Source organism: Corvus kubaryi, unplaced genomic scaffold (assembly GCF_017639235.1).
Source record: "Corvus kubaryi isolate FWS band 111438036 unplaced genomic scaffold, C.kubaryi_AGA036_p1.0 129, whole genome shotgun sequence".
Classification (NCBI taxonomy): Eukaryota; Metazoa; Chordata; class Aves; order Passeriformes; family Corvidae; genus Corvus; species Corvus kubaryi.
In genome coordinates, this window is record NW_024580664.1 from 368,728 (window position 1) to 383,365 (window position 14,638).

Sequence of the window (14,638 nt, forward strand, 5' to 3'; positions counted from 1 at the left end):
CACTGGTAATTTTAATTGCTGATCTGACGTAAGGTATAGTCCAAGATGAGGTAAAGTCCCATCTCCATGTTAAATAAGAGCTGACTGAACTGTAGTCATATGTTTGGGGTTTTTTCTTTGGTGGTGAAGAATGGATGATCTTGAAAGGACTATGCTTTTTATGATGTTTTGGAGTGAGATATAAAGTTCCAGCCATGTTCAGCTTTGAGCTGTGCTTGCAAATGCATAAAGAGTTTTCACAGACTAGGGGCTTTAATAAGCAAAAATAATTTGGTTACTCTTGTTCTACACCCTCAGAATTTCTGGGGTATGATAGCTTATATAGCTGATCAGTCTTAGAAGCAAGCTCATGCCTTCAAGTAAAATATTCTTCAGCTACCAGCTAAGTCTTGTATGCTTCCATGAGGTTGCAAAGTGCCGTTTTTAAAGAAAAAACAGTGGTATTTAGGGGTTTGAGCTGTGGAAATTCATAGTGACCTTTCTAAAGATGGATGTCCTTTCTATTTTTATACTAAGGTCAATGTCACCTGGCAAGCTGGTTACAGTACAGTGAGCTGTTAAGAGTTCTGTGAATGAATAAACTTCAAAGAAAGCACAGTGGTGCTGGTTTGAAATGTGTTGCTTCAGAATTGCGTCATGCCCAAACTAAGCACTGGTTTCTATTAGTTTATTAAAATGGATAAATTCATAGTGGGAGTTATAATGGCATTCTTTAATGGTAGAAGTGTTGATAGCCCACTGGCTTTAAATACCCCTCACTTCAACACCAACAGTAGTGTATTTAGAATCCTTGTTTTAAAACTCAAAGATCTCGGTAATCAAACGTACATGCATGGCAGCTGTTTCATAGTCTGCCTCTGTACATGACTCCAGTTTCTATTTTATTTTCAGTTCTGTTCGTGTTAGTGATGGGTTTTTACCTCTACTGAATATTTGGAATGTTTCATTTAAGTTTCTCTGACATTTCACAGGTTACAGGATATTGACAGTTTTACAAACCTTATAGTAGAATACCAAAATGATGTAGTATAAAGCAATCCCAGAAAGGTATTGAACTTCATCTAAATGAGGAGCTACTCCATTAATGAATTTGGAGCTTTGTCTCTAATTGCATAGCACGAAAGATGAAAATGAGTTGTCTGCACATGCACTGTTCAAAGAAATATAACACAAATGAGTGGCAAGCCAATGATGCCCAGCCTTGTAAATGGAGGGGCACCCTCCCACTCCCTTTTCTTGCTCCATCTCACAAAAAACAGAGACTCTTGCTTTGTTTGAATTAGTAGTATTTAGAAATGCCTATGAGAAAATATGCAATTTCCCCCAGCCCTTTGTGGGGAAGCTCTGTGTAGCTTCTGAGAAGAAGAGGGTGATCCTAAAGATTAATTTGCTGCAACAGTGAAAATGGCAGTTATATTATTGAAGATCTCTCACAGGAAATAGAGGAATTAGCTCCAGTGAGCATCTAATATTTGAAAAACGATCGGGTGCTACAGACTAGAACAAGTTAGACACTGCAAAAATAATTAATAAAGCACACTCTGCTGAAAGATTAAGGCAGATGTAGTCAAACTTTTTTTTTTTTATAAAAGTATGCAAAAATTGGGCAGGAGTAGTCTTGCCACCATCCCATCAGGAGTGTAGACATTAAAATGGCTACAATACTACCCTACAGATCCCAGAGTTAAAAATAACTCAGATCTTTCAGATCTTAAGTAACTTTCTGCCCTGGTAGACTGTTAGCTTAAAAATTGAACTGCAGCATGACTCTTGCTCCATCTACAGGAAACAGGCAAGTCTGACGCACATCTGAGATTGCAGTACCTCTACAGCTGCCAGCAGGAATGACCTCCAGGCCAGAATGATTATGGGATGAAGTGGATAGTTTTCTCTCCTGTGATTGGATTAAACTAATGCTAAAATACATGTATAAGATTCAGATCTGAGGTCCTATTTGCATAGTACTCAGACTTCCTTAGAGAATTGTTCTGGGGAAGTGTAGCATTTAATGTCTTTCAGAAGAAAGCTGGGTTTTTTCAGGCTTTTATCCCAAAGTTTAGATGGTCTTACATGCTTATAGAGGCCTATAAGATTCTGTTTACTTGAAGAACCATATTCTAACAGCCATGGGTACATAAAAGCCAAAGGAAGAAGTATGTTTTCACAAGAGGCAAAATGGTTCAAAGTCTAGAATTTAACCAGTGCATTGGATTAGAAGCTTAGCATTGGAAAAGGGGGAACTTCATTTGATGTTCTGGGGATAAAGCTGACGCATTTCTTGGTCCTCTAGCACTTACCTTTGACACATTTTGAAGGAACTACATTAAGATAAGAACTTGAAGGAAATGTTCTTGTCAGCAAAAGCACTTAAAAGATCACTGTCAAAATCAAGGTACTTTTTAAACTATGAAGATTATTCAGTTGAATATTATTTTCAGGGAAAAAATAATGAGACTTTGAATTACTACCTTTTTGTATTTTTGGGTGATTCAAAATACACTGCTGTATGCAGGAATTGTTACATTTTAGAAACATGTATCTTTGACTAGAGAGTAACTAGGCATCAGTTACAATAATCACATTTAGGTAGAAACATCTGGTTGTACCAAAGCTTCACTTCAAGCTTTGGGGAGTTTTTACACTCGATGTAATAAAGTGTTTCTAATAGTTTCATTCAGAATTAGTCAGCTAGGTGTATTTGTTTAAACCACAGATTTGCTTGGAGGGAGAAAAAAGAAACTGTTAAGTAAATTCCACTTAAACTAACATTGGTAAATTCACATTGTAACTATGGGATGCTAATAAGTTGTCAAACTTCTCTATGAAAGCTATTCAGTATCAGTAAACTTAGCTGGTCATGGCAGTTTTGCCATGTGTTAAATATTAGTTGTTAGACTCCCACTTAGCATCTCAGAGAAGCCTTCCTCCATCTATTGATGATGAGTTTCTTTGTCCTTCAACAGTCCTGTTGCCATACACCTGCCTTCAAAAATCTTTATAACATAACTAAGGCTTTGGCCAGGACTTCTAAGAGAGCTTTAAAATCTTCCAAGTTTTTTGTTTTGAGGGGAGGTTGGGGTTGTGGGGTGGAGAGGCAGTTATTTGGACTTGGGGGCTGAGGAGGATTGATTTTTGTGGGGGTTTTTTGTCTGGGTTTTTGGGGGTTTTTGGGGTTTTTTTCTTGTTTGGTTTGGGTGGTTTTTTGTTTGGTTGGTTTGGAGGGGGTGTTTGGGGTTTTTTTCTTCTCCCTCTGGTTGAGCACTAGGCCCATTTAGAGCAATTTCCTCATACTTAGAAAAGGTTTTTTAAATGTTTGAGAAACCTGCAGAGTCTGTACTGGCTTCACTGTTGTGCTCTTAAGCCATATCTTTAATGATATTAATCTGTTCTGTGCTGCAGCTTTAGAGAATAAATACAGAAATTACAAAACTTGGGCAGCTAAAGCTGCATACTTGGGGTTGACGTATTAAAAAAAAAAGGCTAATCCCACAGATGCACTGTTATTTTGATGGAATAGAATGATGGGAAATTGCTTTTTCTAGTTGCTCACTTTTCTACAAAGTAGAAATCTTAAGGATATGGTAATTCTTAGATAGTGCTGAATGAGAAATGAAGCAAAAATTGGGAAAGCAGCATACTTTTGTACTCTTACAGGTTCTGTTTCTCTTTTTGAAATGATACTGTAATGCTGAGGAAATTGGGACTCATCAGTAAAACTTAAACATTTCTTCAGCATGTTCTTTTTGGCTACTAAATGCTTTTTCATTACCCAGTATAGAGCACAAGCAATCTTTAGTGCCTGTTGTGTCATAGCTTACTCTTTCAGCCCAAAATAAGGGCCTGTCACTTTCCTAATTAATGTGCTGCTTAATCACTTATCTATCAGGTCCAGTTGTGTATTTTGGCTTTGTGAGATCTAACAGGTATCTCAGTCATCACAGCAAACAAACAATATTGTATGTAGTTTTGCATTAACTTTGGTCTAGCTCTTGCTCTAGATAAGCAAAATGCCTTGATGATTTGCACGGGCTGTGTTCAGGCTTCCTTCATCAAAATGGCTTAATAAATAACACCAGCCATCTGCTTTCTTTAAAAAGACAGTCACAGAAAACATCACTTGTAAGACTTCGATTAGACTTATTGCTAAAGCCTGCCCAGTTATTTGTTAGTTAGTCATTAAAATGTAATTAAGATGCATATGGTCCTTTATATAAAAGACATAAGACACTGATAACTGTCTTTGGCTAAGGCTGGAAGCAAAGACTGAAGATTAGAAAATGTCATCTTAGCACTAAGAAACCCCATTTTAAATATAGGTTATACAACAAGACAAAACCAACCTAAATATGGCTTTGTCTGCCAGTAGGCAACATGTGCCTTTATGTCTGTCATAGGGATGATCATAAGCAATGTCCCTTGGAAGAGGCATTATATATTACACTTGGAAAAGCAAACCTTAGAGTCTTAGTAGAAAGTAATGACCACCTTACCTGAATTGATAAAAGTCACAAAGTATGTGCTGATACACACAGGGATTATTTTAAAATATTGGAGTAAAACTCTGAACTGAAAGCCATTTCTAATGTTACTAGCTAGAAAAACAGTTAAAAACTGCAAAGAATTGGGGATGTAAATTTGGGGTTTATATTACATGCCAAAAGCTAGTTTGATATAAAAACCAACACACATGAAGTCATTATGCTGCAAGACCCATGCAATAACCTACAGTTTAATTTATTATCATATTTTGAAAACTTAAATATAAGTTTCTGTGTAAAACAGCACTGGAGTTTCAATGATTGCTTTTCTAGATTAATTCTAATACTAATTCAAATTCTCTTGTCCTATATACTTTCCTGGATTATTTCAGTATTGGGTATGATTTATCTATTTAATAAAAATACAGTACACTAAAAATGTTTAAGTTATTTGGTCTGGATGGAAGCCTTGAAAGATTTATGGATTCTTTGATCCACTCATTAGGACAAGCTTTTGTACTCTAACACTCATAAGGAGTCTAAAACCAGAAGCTCCAAAAGTAGTACAGCACAATCTAATTAAAACTTAAGTTAAAACTCTTACTTAAATAACCCTAATAAGGAGGAGTATGCTAATATAGGAGGATGGTACAGATACTTTATTTTTTTATATTAATACCCCATGCTAACACTTTTGTTTGTTTGTTTTGTAGGCTGGAGTAAAGGGAAAGCTAGGCAGACTACTTGGGATATTTGAGGTGAGCTATTTCTTTTAAGTTCTAAAAACAATGGTTTGTTTGTGAGAACTGATAAAACTGCAACATCAGAGTTAAGTTCATTAGTATTACCTACCTATAATTTTGCAGTGTTATTGGATCTGCTACATTAGACAGGACTTCAGGTGTTACATGATGTGTGAAGATTTGAATAGGAAGAGTTCAAAGTACTTACACCAGTTTCACAGAATCTCAGAATATTCTGAGTTGGAAGGGACCCACAAAGATCGTTGAGTCCAACTCACTTTGTCTTGTACAGGGATCAAGCCCATTACCATGGTGTTACGCAGCACCAGGCTCTGACCAACTGAGCTAATTTCAGGTCATTTTGGACCTTTACTGGGAAGATTAAATTAGTACTTGGACAACACCTAGATGTTAAAAACAAAAACAAAACCTAAAAACCAAATCACTGATAGATTTAAGATTTCTGAAACATTACACCAGCCTTCTTTGAGGCACTCTTCTGACTTTTCCTCCCTGGCTAGATTTTGCTGAAGTAATTTGTCAGCTTTCACATGTGTAAATTGATGGGTCTGTATATGAATTCTCATTATGGCTTTGATTCACTAAAAAAAGGCCAAGGCTTTGGATAGCAGATAAATCCAACCTTTAGCAAACCATGTAGTTAAAAACATCTATTTGATAATATAAACATCAGACTCTGAACTACAGACAGCGCAAGGACACATGCTAGCTAGAACTGCATTTTAGTGTTGGTGTTCCCCACTTCTGCTCAGGTTCTAGACAGGAGCAGACTGTAGTGTTAGTAGTCTTCAGCTCATAATACATCCAGTGTTACCATGTTGTGCTCTATGTTAAGTGGAAGTCCCTTTAGTCTCAGCTACATACAAATATTCACTCAGCTTTTAGAGGCAGTGCATTCCTGACAGGGATTTCCTGTGTGAAGTATTACTTAGTCATGTGTCCCATCGTCTGAAGTATGGAAGGCATGACACAATTAAAGAAGCTCCTGAAGCTTTGTAGTTAGTAGTACTTACATTTTTCTGATATGTTTTGGGTTTGAGTTGAACTGGATGGTCCTACACACTAAAAACTTGGCCGTGTTTTAACTCTACTGGTTAGTCTACAAAAGTATTTTCTATTTCCCAGCTCAGATCAGAAAAACCCAGGATACCTATCATGTTGTTGCCTTAAGACAGGGGCTGCAAAGCATGATGATTCATTGGTAATTCAGATATGTTCTTCTGAAGCCATCTACACCAGCTATACCAGAAGAGAGAAAAGTTGGTGTGGTGTCACTTTTCCAGGCTACTTCTAACTTAAATCAAGGCCCTACTTTAATTTCACAACAGGGCCCCACAAACTGTTGTTAGTACCATTGAGGGGGCCACACCTTATGACCTGGGGATGGAACTAAGAGAAGATGGGAATAAATGCTGCTGGTGAGTCCTCTTACTCTAGAACTACAGCCAGAAAGGATATGTGTTATAAATATATCTATCCTATTTAATGGTGACACTAACCAAGGACTCTTGAAGAATTATTTCCTAGTAAAGCACAACAGTTCAAAACTATATTAAGCTTGCAGTGAAACAGTTAAATAGGAAAGGTTATTGGCACAAGGATACAACCATCTGTTAGGGGAGCTAGGCCATAACATCTCCTCATTCTTAACATAGTTGTAATCGTAGATGGTCCTGGGTTTTTTAGGAGCTCAGCTCTTCTCCAAGGGAAAGGAGGGTCTGACTGGTTGGATAGCACCTCAAACACTGCCACTAGCCTGCTTTGGAGTAGCAGAGAGTAAAGTCTGTGCCAACCTTGCATGGATGGGCTGCAGCATAGTGGCCTTGCCCTGAGCAGATACCTCTGTCAGAGTCTGTATTTAACCTGCCTTCTGCAAAACACATGCCTTCTAAACAAGTGGTGAGTGCTGCCATCGTGGCAAACCTGTTGAATGAGCAGATGGCCAATGATTTTTGCATTTGTCATGATTGCAAGCGTAGGCTATTTAATTTGCTTCACTCACGGAGTGAAACTTTATAGCTGGCATTGTGTAGATGACATGGCCACATGATGCAGTGGTTCCATCCTGCAAAGTGTTTGGGTTTTTTTAAATGACCTTTCATCCAGGAAATGAGTTGTGGAAACAGTTTTAGCAAATGTGGTCTACTGTGGTAGCTTTCAACATATGTAAAAGATAAGTACCACTACTTACCTAGGGCAGTACTAGTGGACAACTTCTAATATTTAGCTGGATGATCAAGAACATACTTTAGTCAGAACTTCACAATCTTCAAAACTGTTTGTGTTGTCTTGGGTTTGGTTGGGTTTTTTTTAGTCTGGGAAAATAGAACAGCTGTTTCAAATAAAATTTTTGCTTTCCCATCATTTTGGATCTCCTAAGTGCAGATGTTTGTTTAGTGAAAATAAAAGCCAGGCTTGCTGGCAACTATTCTTTAGAGATAAGTAGTTTCTAATCTTATAGATGTGGTAAGTCTGTAAGTTACTTAGCTGAGAACTTAAACTTCTACTTCTAATATTCAAGCAGAACCAGGATCGGAAGCATAGGACATACGTTTATGTTCTTACTGTGACGGAAATACTGGAAGACTGGGAGGATTCAGTTAATATAGGTAAATTAATTCTTTGTCCTTATGTGCTACACTTAAAAATGTTTTAAGCAAACTATTTTCATTTTTCTGAAGCAATTTCTATAATTCAGGGGGAACACTAATTATGTTCTAGAAAAAGTCAAGGGATGCTGTTCTTGCACACTTTAATACATACATAACTAGGGTTGCTTCCAACATAGTGTTACTTTTATACTTAGAATACTCTAATACAACATTATGATAGAATAAATATCATTATTAGTTAGGGATACAGCTTGTAATTTTTTGAAAGGCCAAATACTATACTGCCAAATTGCTTTTTCCATAAAAAGTAGAATGTTTTACTGCCTGATACTCTAGGGTGCTTTTGAAAGCGTCCTTGATATTAAGCGGTTTATGTATGTTCAAGCATAGTATTTGTGATGCTGTAAAACCAAATGAAAAATATAATTAATCCCACTTTTAACAATACTGTCATTGACCTGGTATATGTATTTTCAGAGACCTCAAATTTTAAAGGACCGACTTGTAAAAGTAAGATGGTCTTAAGCTGATCTTAGTAAAATTAAGGCTTGAAACTTACATAAACATATCTCTGATACCAGATATACTATTTTTTAAAACTTACAGCTAACCTGAGTAACTCCATATCTGGATGCATATGGAGATTCTGAGTATGGAACATGGCTTTTGAAATCAGGCCAAGCCATTCTTCCTGCATGCATGTTCAGTCTAAAGATTGGTTTTCTGCTAGGCATGACAATGTAGGATGGCAGTTATCAAGTCATTTAAATAATATCACACTTTCCTCTAATGACTAGATGTGGCTTTTGGAGCATATAAAGAGTCACATTAATTTCTGTCCAGCATTTGCTTCAAGAGAGTTGTCTGAAAGGCTTTATTACAGGTTGCATTTTAGTAAGCTTGAGTGAATCTCTTGTGTTCATTGGTTCTTTCAAGGTCTTTTCATTAACTCTTCTGCCTGACAATTACAACTTCTAAAGAACTGAGAAAAACTGAGTAAGCAGATAGCAACCAATAGTGCTGTTAAAATTTTGTAACTCTGTTCTTTGTGGATTGTACTCATTCAGGAAGGAAAAGAGAATGGTTTAAAGTAGAAGATGCAATCAAGGTCCTTCAGTGTCACAAGCCTGTTCATGCAGAATACTTGGAAAAACTGAAACTGAGCTGTTCACCCACTAATGGAAACTCTGTGGTTCCCCCTCTTCCAGATAATAACTCCTTATATGTCACTTCTGCACAGACTTCTGGGTTGCCCTCTACTGTGAGATAAACATTTGGATTACCTTTTTATTCGTGTCATCACAACAGGAGACATCTGTGATCACATGTAGGCATCTGTATAACTGTCAGTTCTAAGTGAAATATGTGAATGTGTCATAATGTTGAATTTATTTGAACATGTTTTTTCTTTTAATGATGTAAAATAGTACTTCAGCAAACCAAAGCCATATAGGGATTTTTTTTAAGATGCCTTAATAGGCCATTAGAAAAAAAAAACTTGACTATATAAATTTCCATATCTGCTAAAATAAAATATGCATCTCAGTGGTGTTCAGCTTATTCAAAACTTGTGAGTTTTAGTCAGTAGTTAAAGCTTGAGCAAATAGTCTTATACTAAACTCTTATTTGGTATCCACAGATGAAGTGCTAAGACCTTAAGCCGGCAGCATTTGGGTAAATGGATGTGTTGGAGGCAGAGATGCACAAGGGTGACTACAATAAAGCACTAAACCACATTCAGCCTGCCAGGAGCTAAGGATACCAACACTAAACACTGCTTGCCTCAGTTACCCAAAAGGTTGCCTTGTCCTATGCAATCTTCATTTAACATATAACTAGGGCAAGAACAATAACTTTGTCTTGCAGCTACCAAAACTATCCACTAGACTTTTGTTTCATCACCTGGTCAGCTGATGAACTGTCAGAAGATTTGAGTGAAAAACATTGTAGATCTCTCTTCCCCCTATTTTTTTTCCTTTTAACCTTGATACATGTTTTGTTCATGGAGTGATTACACTGCAGGTTCCAAAAACTTCTAATCTTCAATTAGAAACATCTCATATAGTGTTCCTGCAGTCTGTTGTAATTTAAAATTGTTCGGAGGAAAGAAAGTAAGAGTTAACCAGGGGGCACCCTTGGGTTGCAGAGGTGTCTATTAGCAAGCATGTGTTGAGGTGCCTTGCCCTGCAGGAGCCAGTAGTGCTGCCCCCAGTGCTTGGGCCAGGAGTGTTGATACCTATTACACCAGTAGAGAAATAATACTCCTTTTTCTTATTAGGTGTGCTGAAACCCCCAATTTTAAGTTAATTCTTAAATCCTTCAGTTCTACTGTTTTAACATCAATTACTATACTTCTTCAAATAAAAGCTGGCCTCTTGGTAAAAATGTAGTTGGAATAAATGAGGTACAGCTGACAACTTCCCTGTTCTAATTATTTTCTCCTGCTTTTCATCCAAGAAGAGGAAAACTAAATCCACTGTTGGTCTTAATGTTTTTACCATAGGATTACTCTCTGTGTGTGTGTGTGTGTGTGTGCATGGTTTCTTCTACAAGAACACAATCTAATTCACATGAACATCCTACTTCTGAATTTTTTCTAGGATCTAAACCCAACTGTACCTCCTTTATATCCAGCCAAAACAGGTTGAGGTAGACCACTACCTCACATGTGAAGTTTATTCTGGGTAAAGCTCATTCTGTTATACAACATTTGAACATTTGTAAATAGTCCAACTAGTAAATAGTGAGTGTAAAATGGAAAATAAATGTAATTTAAACCTTTTGTTACTCAATACACAAATGGTTAACTTCTACTTTTTTAACACAAATTGTGTAAAATGCTGCTATGAATTTTTTTGTGCTGTTACACTTTTTTAGGGAAAAAATGTTGTTGCCACAAATTACTCCAAGAAAAACAATCTTGTGCCATATGTAAATGCAGTGAAACTAGGGAGACAGATGATCTGATCTCTTAATGCTGCTCTCTTTGAAGAAGTATAAATACTACTGACAAGAGGCATGAGCCACAAAGCTGAAGACTTCTGAAACAGTGGGTAGGACACTGCTTTCCATCCCTCTTAGCTCCTTGTCCAGGTGACTTCCAGAACTGGAAAGAACACACAAGTGTTCAGGTGCACCTAAGGGTGGAAGTATTGCCAACAGCTTCTCCATCTTTTCAGTCAGGAGGTGGGAGGCCAGGGACAGAGAGGTGCTATTTCAGTAGTGCACACGTGGCTATGCCCACTTTACACTGAACTTGTGCCAGACTGCGACACCATTTGCTCAGCTCACTGCTTTAAACTGAATGGTCTTTCACACATGCTGCTTTGCCAGGTGAAACAGGAGAAAGTGGGGTTGAGCATGATGAATGTCTAATCTTTGTTAAAATCATACTCATGGGGTGGAAGGGTACCTCTGGCTCCAAAGCTGCCTTTAAAAGAATGAATCATTTAGCTCCCTTTTTTTGATTACTTTAATGCTCACTTTTTTGTTCAGTAGTTATTTTAACACTTTAAATTGAGCAAACTTAGGTTTTCTTGTAACAAGATTATATCAAATCCATGAAAGCTAAAACAGAATCCAGAGTTTGAGTTCTTATTCATTTAAAAAAAAAAAATGCTCTGTCTCCATTTCAGACTCTTGGAATGAAATCAATCCAAGCTTGTATGAGATTTAGTGGTAATGCATGATCTTATTTTGTAACTCTTGAATTATGTATTTGATAATAATGTAAAATGTACAGTATTGCTGTTGCTAACAAACTCAGTTGATTGCCTATAAATATTTTTGGTCACACACATTTGAGCTGTTCAGTAGTGCCAGACAGGCTTTTTTTTTTTTTTTTTTAACAGCATTTGTTGTATAAATCTCTTCAGTCTCTATGCAACCTTCAGAATGAAGCTCTATTGCTTAGTTTGACTTTACCCCCTTTCAAAGAGAAATGTTTTATGAATTGCAAATGTAAACTGAAGACACTTCAGTTTTGCTACAGGGAACAAACAACTGTAGTAAAGGGACAGCAGTATGGCTTCAGTACTAATGAAATCTGACACTAAACTCCAACAGAAAGAGTTGTAAAAATGGGAATAGGAAGGCTACAGTTTTTTCTACTACCTATCAACTTAAATGTTAAAAGTATTTCGTTTTTACATGAATCTCTAGTTAGATAGGCCAAACCTATTTCAGAGCAAATTTGGGATTTTTCTCATGCCAAAAATTCTGTACAATGTATCCATTTGGTTCTCCAGAGGAAAAAGGGAGTAGGTTGTCATCTGCACTTGTCAGAGTCTAGTTTGTACTGCTGCTTTTCCTGGCTGATAGGTTTTGAGATTCTCATGAGTTACATTATGGTGGTATCAAAGAAAGAGCCTTAAAGTTTAAAATCACATGGAGCCAGAATTAAGCAAAATGGATCTGCTTTTAAACACAAGAAATCCTGAGGTATTGCAGAGAGGCTGTTCAAGTGAAAAATCTTATTTTGGTGCTTACTGCACCCCTGACTTAGACTAGCATTGTTCTGTTAACAACATGCTGTGAAAAAAACTGTGAGGGGCAGACAGTTGGTTTACTTACCAGCATGGTTTGTGAAGTGAAAACTTAAAGGAAGGGGGAGTGGGAAGGGAATTAAGTTGTAAACATTTTGACCTGCTTGCATGGATTTTCTTTAAAGATTGATGTAAGAATTTTGACTTTTTATATTTGAAAAATACCAGAATAAAATCTAAATTAGTCCTGTGAATGATGTAGTCATTCCATTGCAAATACTGCACCAGAAGTGATTGTGTGAAAGGCTTCAACCCCATCTGAACTACACTTAAGTTTCATTTAATGTTTCCTACTTCCTGCCTCACCCTTGCACTCAAGCTTACCAAGCTAGTTGTTCCAAATAATAGATTTCTTTTCCTTAACATGATGCGCCCTCTCCCCTTAGCACACACGTCCAATGCCTGCCCCAGCTTGGAAACTGGTGCAGTGCTCAGCCTGCTGCAGACCTACCTCCCCTTACCTTGTTTTTGAACCTGCTTTCTTCCACATTGTTATGGTAAGCAGCTCCTGTGTTCCCGTTCTCAGCATGACTTCTGCCATGTTGACAGTTACCACACCTCCCTCTTTTCACAGCTTAGGGAGAGTTTTACCATAGCCATGTCTGGCTCTTACCACTGTATCTGCATGCATCAAGTGCATTATAAGACACAAAGAGTGGTAGAGGTGTGACAAAGCCCAACACATGGCAGGAAAGGCAGAATGACTGACTTTCCCAAGTCTTAGAGAGATGATAAAAATCTTCAAGCTTAAACTGAAGAATCTTAGGGGGTTTTTTAAACTTACCCTCCTTAAACACTCTTCAGGCCTCAGTGCAGCTGTGGCACTGCCTCCTTGGCTCAAGTGCTGGAAACAGCACATCCATATTAGGACAATGCTCCTAAGGAATGGTGTCACCTCTTACCTGCAGACTCAGGAATCACAGGCATAGTCCTGCTTGTAACAATCTGATTGCTATGAGCTATGCACCACCACCCCAAACAATGCTCTCAGACAATTTTCTGTCCTTAAATAAGCATGAAATACAGTTCAAAGAGCCATTTTAGGAAGGCTAGGGACCACTGAATGTGTCTGCTGTCAGATCAGCTGCTGCCTGCCTCATGGCCCACACTCCTTCAGTAGCTCAGTGGTTCCCAACAGCTTTCCCTCATTTGTTACCACCAGTTCTGATTGATGAGCAGTATGAAGAAGCATCAACAGCAATGCATGATGCTGGCCAAAGACGATCACCTTGTGCACTTACCCTGCCATTGGCTTACCTGTAGCCTAGTGCCCATTACATCCAGACAGATTGTGTAACAAGGCTCTTGTCCTAAGGGCCTTTTTGCTGTCATTCAACTGCTTCACTCTCCTAATTATTTCCTTCTTTCCTGCTTTCTGGCTATGACACTAATGCAACCTGTCTTTGAATAAGGTAGACAAGCATCCACAGCAACTGAAGGAAGAAAAAACCCCATTAGAATCACCTTACTGTGTCTTCTGAGATTAGTCTGTCTTTGTGCATGGGACCACAGACACTCTTCCATAAATTTACCAGTACCCAGCCTAAGCCTTCCAGTGTTACCTGGAAGAACACTGTATTACTCATGAGTAGCTGGTGGGAAAAATGACAGCAGCAGTTCTTCTGAAGGCACAGCAGGTATTCAGGCTGAGACAAGCACACCTGCTACAGCAAGGAACAACTGAACACCATACATGAAATATTTCAGATTTATAAATGATCTTGCAAGCCTTGGCAGGCAACTTAGGTAGGAAGGTGCAGATTAGGCCTGAACCAAAAATACTCCTTAAATGCAGCTCTGAAGACAAGAACCCAGCTTACACCAGAGTATCTGGAGCAACCTTGCAGCAAGTACTCCAGTCAGAGATGAGTTTATGTGAAGTAATTTATATTTACCTTCCTAAAAAATTAAATAATGAAAATGCTTCTGTTACATGCCACACTTGGCATCCATCTCTTTATGTGGGAAGGCTCATGCAGTGTGGTAAGGACCTGTGAATTCCACCTTCCAGTGCTCAAGAATCCTCCTTCAGGTGGAGGGCTTGGACCCTCAGTAGTGGGCTGATGAATAGTGACAACTCCCTAGCAACTAACTGAGCTACCCAGATCTTAAGGTACAATTCCCTCTCCTAACCCAGGTCAGCCAGAGGTACTGTTCCACTGAGCGCTTCCACTGGAGCAGTCTGTACCCAGAGATACTCTTACTTGCTCACACCTAACCCCTTAGCTAAGTGTTGAGGG

The 14,638-nt window shown here is 38.1% G+C and overlaps 1 protein-coding gene across 3 annotated transcripts in view; it reads left to right on the forward strand.

The window, feature by feature from the left end:
• Nucleotides 1-12,592, forward strand: part of NUDT4 (nudix hydrolase 4) — a 28,066-nt gene extending 15,474 nt beyond the window's left edge. Inside the window, exons 3-5 of one of the 3 annotated variants that reach the window (XM_042025457.1) lie at nucleotides 5,192-5,236; nucleotides 7,764-7,851; nucleotides 8,922-12,592. In XM_042025457.1, coding sequence (XP_041881391.1) covers nucleotides 5,192-5,236; nucleotides 7,764-7,851; nucleotides 8,922-9,124 — 336 coding nt within the window. In that variant the 3' untranslated portion in view covers nucleotides 9,125-12,592. The remainder of the gene's footprint in view (nucleotides 1-5,191; nucleotides 5,237-7,763; nucleotides 7,852-8,921) is intronic. The other 2 variants (XM_042025475.1, XM_042025468.1) reach the window with 2 other exon arrangements.
• The last annotated feature ends 2,046 nt before the right edge of the window (nucleotides 12,593-14,638 follow it).